This window comes from Nannospalax galili, unplaced genomic scaffold, assembly GCF_000622305.1.
Source record: "Nannospalax galili isolate Female #2095 unplaced genomic scaffold, S.galili_v1.0 scaffold663, whole genome shotgun sequence".
Classification (NCBI taxonomy): Eukaryota; Metazoa; Chordata; class Mammalia; order Rodentia; family Spalacidae; genus Nannospalax; species Nannospalax galili.
The window spans coordinates 7,920,785-7,923,667 of NW_008351881.1; the positions used below are offsets into that span (position 1 = coordinate 7,920,785).

General features: G+C 44.5%; 1 protein-coding gene across 1 annotated transcript; it reads right to left on the minus strand.

Moving 5' to 3' along the window:
• Positions 1 to 487: 487 nt before the first annotated feature.
• Cer1 (cerberus 1, DAN family BMP antagonist) lies at positions 488 to 2,883 on the minus strand. The gene is made up of 2 exons (XM_008848838.1): positions 2,377 to 2,883; positions 488 to 784 (listed from the first exon to the last, which is right to left on the minus strand). Exons 1-2 carry the CDS (start codon positions 2,881 to 2,883, stop codon positions 488 to 490), a joined length of 804 nt encoding a protein of 267 aa, XP_008847060.1.

The window sequence follows — 2,883 nt, forward strand, 5'->3', positions numbered from 1 at the left end:
CAATGCTCCTTCTTCTAAGTCACACAACCAGCAGTGAGAACTTCATATGGAGATAATAAAAAGGAAAGGAAAAGGTAGACCATCAAGAAAGTTGCTTCCCACATCTATGGAAAGAACCATCCAATAGAATCAAAACACTTCCTGAGCCTCAAAGGCAGCTTCAAAGTATACAAAATCCATTTTTAAGACACCCTAACTTAGCGCATGCTGTGGCATGTGCCTGTAATCCTAGCACTCAGAAAGCAGATTCAAAGTTATCTTTAGATACATAGCAAGTTTGAGGCCAGCCTGGGTTACTTAAGATTCTGTTCTAAAACAAAAGAGAGAGAGAGAGAGAGAGAGAGAGAGAGAGAGAGAGAGAGAGAGAGAGAGAGACTCCACCTGTCCATTTCAATATCAAGTAAGACAGTTTTCCTTATAAACTTTGTGTACCCACTTAATATTTACAGATTGAACAATCATCACTTTTGCTCCTGAGGTTTGCTTTTCAAGTTGCCACTCCGGGGATGAAGGAATCCTGGGAGGCAGCCTGTAGGAAGCGGCCCTCTCCATGCTCTGTCTTCGCCATGCACTGGCATTCTTCCACCTGCATCACCATCTTGACCACAGGAGCCAGGCTGGTGCAGTTCAGCCTCAAGTGCATCGTGGTGAACTTGGTAGGGGAGCAGTGGGAGCAAAAGGTGTGGAGATGTACCCCAGCTCCAGGAAGGTGAATGGAGCCGCATTTCCCAAAGCAGAGATTGTTCTGCACAACAACTTTTTCACAGTTCTCGTGGGTGATTGTCTAAAAGGTAGACACATTAGGTTATCCCAAAGCATTTCATAACACAAATGATTTAGAATAAAATTCTCCAAGCTCTCCAGTTAGGGAGACATTTTGTGATGTTCAAGTGATGGAATCCTTTAGGGATAAAGCCACCTCGGTTAAGCTTTCTTTATTAATTTACTAAGTTAACTTCTAGGAAACCCCCAAATTAACATGAAAGTAATTCTTACTAACACTACACCTTTAAGAAATTTTATCTAGTTGAATATAAACAATTGGGAAAAATCCTAACTGCAATCCTACCATTTCAACACTGGGTCTCACATCTCACAGTGTACTGTGCATAGTAGCTCCTCAATAAATACTGGTCAACTAATTATAGAACAGGCCAGAACATTCTGAATTTAATTCTGTTTTACATGACCTGTGATACACCCAAATCTATGACGTTCTATGCAGCAGAGTTACAATATGTATGCCTATATTATATCACCTTTGCTCTTTCTCATGACCACATACACCTAGTTTTATGTATCTTTGAAAATATCCGAGCCAAACACCTTTATTTTAACTAGCAATATAATTCAAAATAAGAATTTCAAAGGAAACTTGATTGCCCGAGTCCTCATTTTCTAATTGCACGCGGGCCAGCAAAGCAGACATTGTTGCTTGATGACTTGATGATTGACTTGTCATTGCTACATATCCTTGCCTTTCCAGGCAGAATACTTAATGGCCTTGCACAGTCAATTGCCTCAGAATACTGCCTGCTTAATTGAGTGGTGTTACCGGACTGTAAAATTTTTACTCTACCCTGCACTGCTTCTGGTTCAGTCTTCATGATGCATTTTCTCTGTTTTAATTTAACATTTGGAATGTGGGGATTGACAGGACTAGAGAAAATAAGATAAGCTCCTTTGTCCTCAGAGCGCAGAATTGGGCATAACTGTCAACCAGCCAACACAACTTCAAACGTAGGGTAAGGAAAGAGATGTGATTTCACATCAAGATTATTTTTTGAAAGCCTATGAGAAAAATAAACTATGTTTTCCTTTCACAATCCCAAGACAACGATATAGTGAGTCTCCAGACTGAGTTTCTGCAGCAGTGTTTTAGGCACTGAATAGCTTCAGCAACTACCAAAGGAAGTTCCATAAACCTACAAAGTGGTGAGTATGAGCATCAGGAATAGGCAAGGCATCTGGCAGATGCAGTGCATCACAGCTAGGTTTTACCTGCTGGTCTGCATCACGGTGGCAGACCAGATGGTGGCAGAGAGGTAAGATGCAAGATGGTTCCCATGATTGCTCCCAATGCCCAGTTGCCCGAGAATGTACTCTTACATCTCTGGACAGATCACTCCCAATAAAAATAAATACATGGAACAATTCTGTTCATACAGCATTTCCAGCATGCCAAGAAACAATGGAGAAGTGAGGGAGCTGTGGGAAATATGATCTCACTCTGCTAAACCCTACAGCGAATGCCCCAGGACCAAGTCTGGAACTAGACAAGGCTCAGGCCCCTGACAGCCTCTTCCTGCCTCTCTTCATCTGTCCCAGCTGTCCCCCACTCCTGCAGACTGTCTGCTCTCACTCCAGAAAGCATACCTGGCTGAAGGGCACCGTCCTACACGTCTCCCAATGTATTTCGTGGCTTTTGATGGGCAAGATGATGCCCTGAGAAGCAGGGCCCTTTCGGAACATGAAGTGGTGCCAGGACTTCTTGGCTTCTTCTCGAAGAGGGGATTTCTCCACTTTCCTCCCGTCCCTCGACTCAATGTTGGCCTGGGTCCCCGGTGGGACGTGCTCGCTCTCCACATCCTCTGTTGGGTGCAATTCTCTCTCAGGCTTCTTCCAGAGCCTGCCAAGCCTGGACAGCATCTTCTCTCTCTGCCTCTGGCCTTCCCTGGCCAGGCTGGAGCCTATGAGGTGTGGCACTGCCACAAACAGATCTGGCTTATCCTCAGCCTCTTCGTGGTTGCCCACATGGAGATCTCTGCGATTCCTTTCTGGGGGCATAAAGGAAACAGAGCTCTGACTTTGGTAGCCCTCCAGGCACTGGTCAGCCTTCCCTAGAGGCAGGAACACAAGTAGCTGAAGTACAAGGAACTGCAT

What these genes read in the sequence shown, in the direction of transcription:
- Cer1 (XM_008848838.1), bottom strand. Translation starts at nt 2,883, where the DNA reads ATGCAGTTCCTTGTACTTCAGCTACTTGTGTTCCTGCCTCTAGGGAAG. An exon ending in GGACGGTGCCCTTCAGCCAG is followed by an intron (nt 785 to 2,376) that starts GTATGCTTTCTG and finishes TCTACCTTTTAG; the next exon opens with ACAATCACCCACGAGAACTG.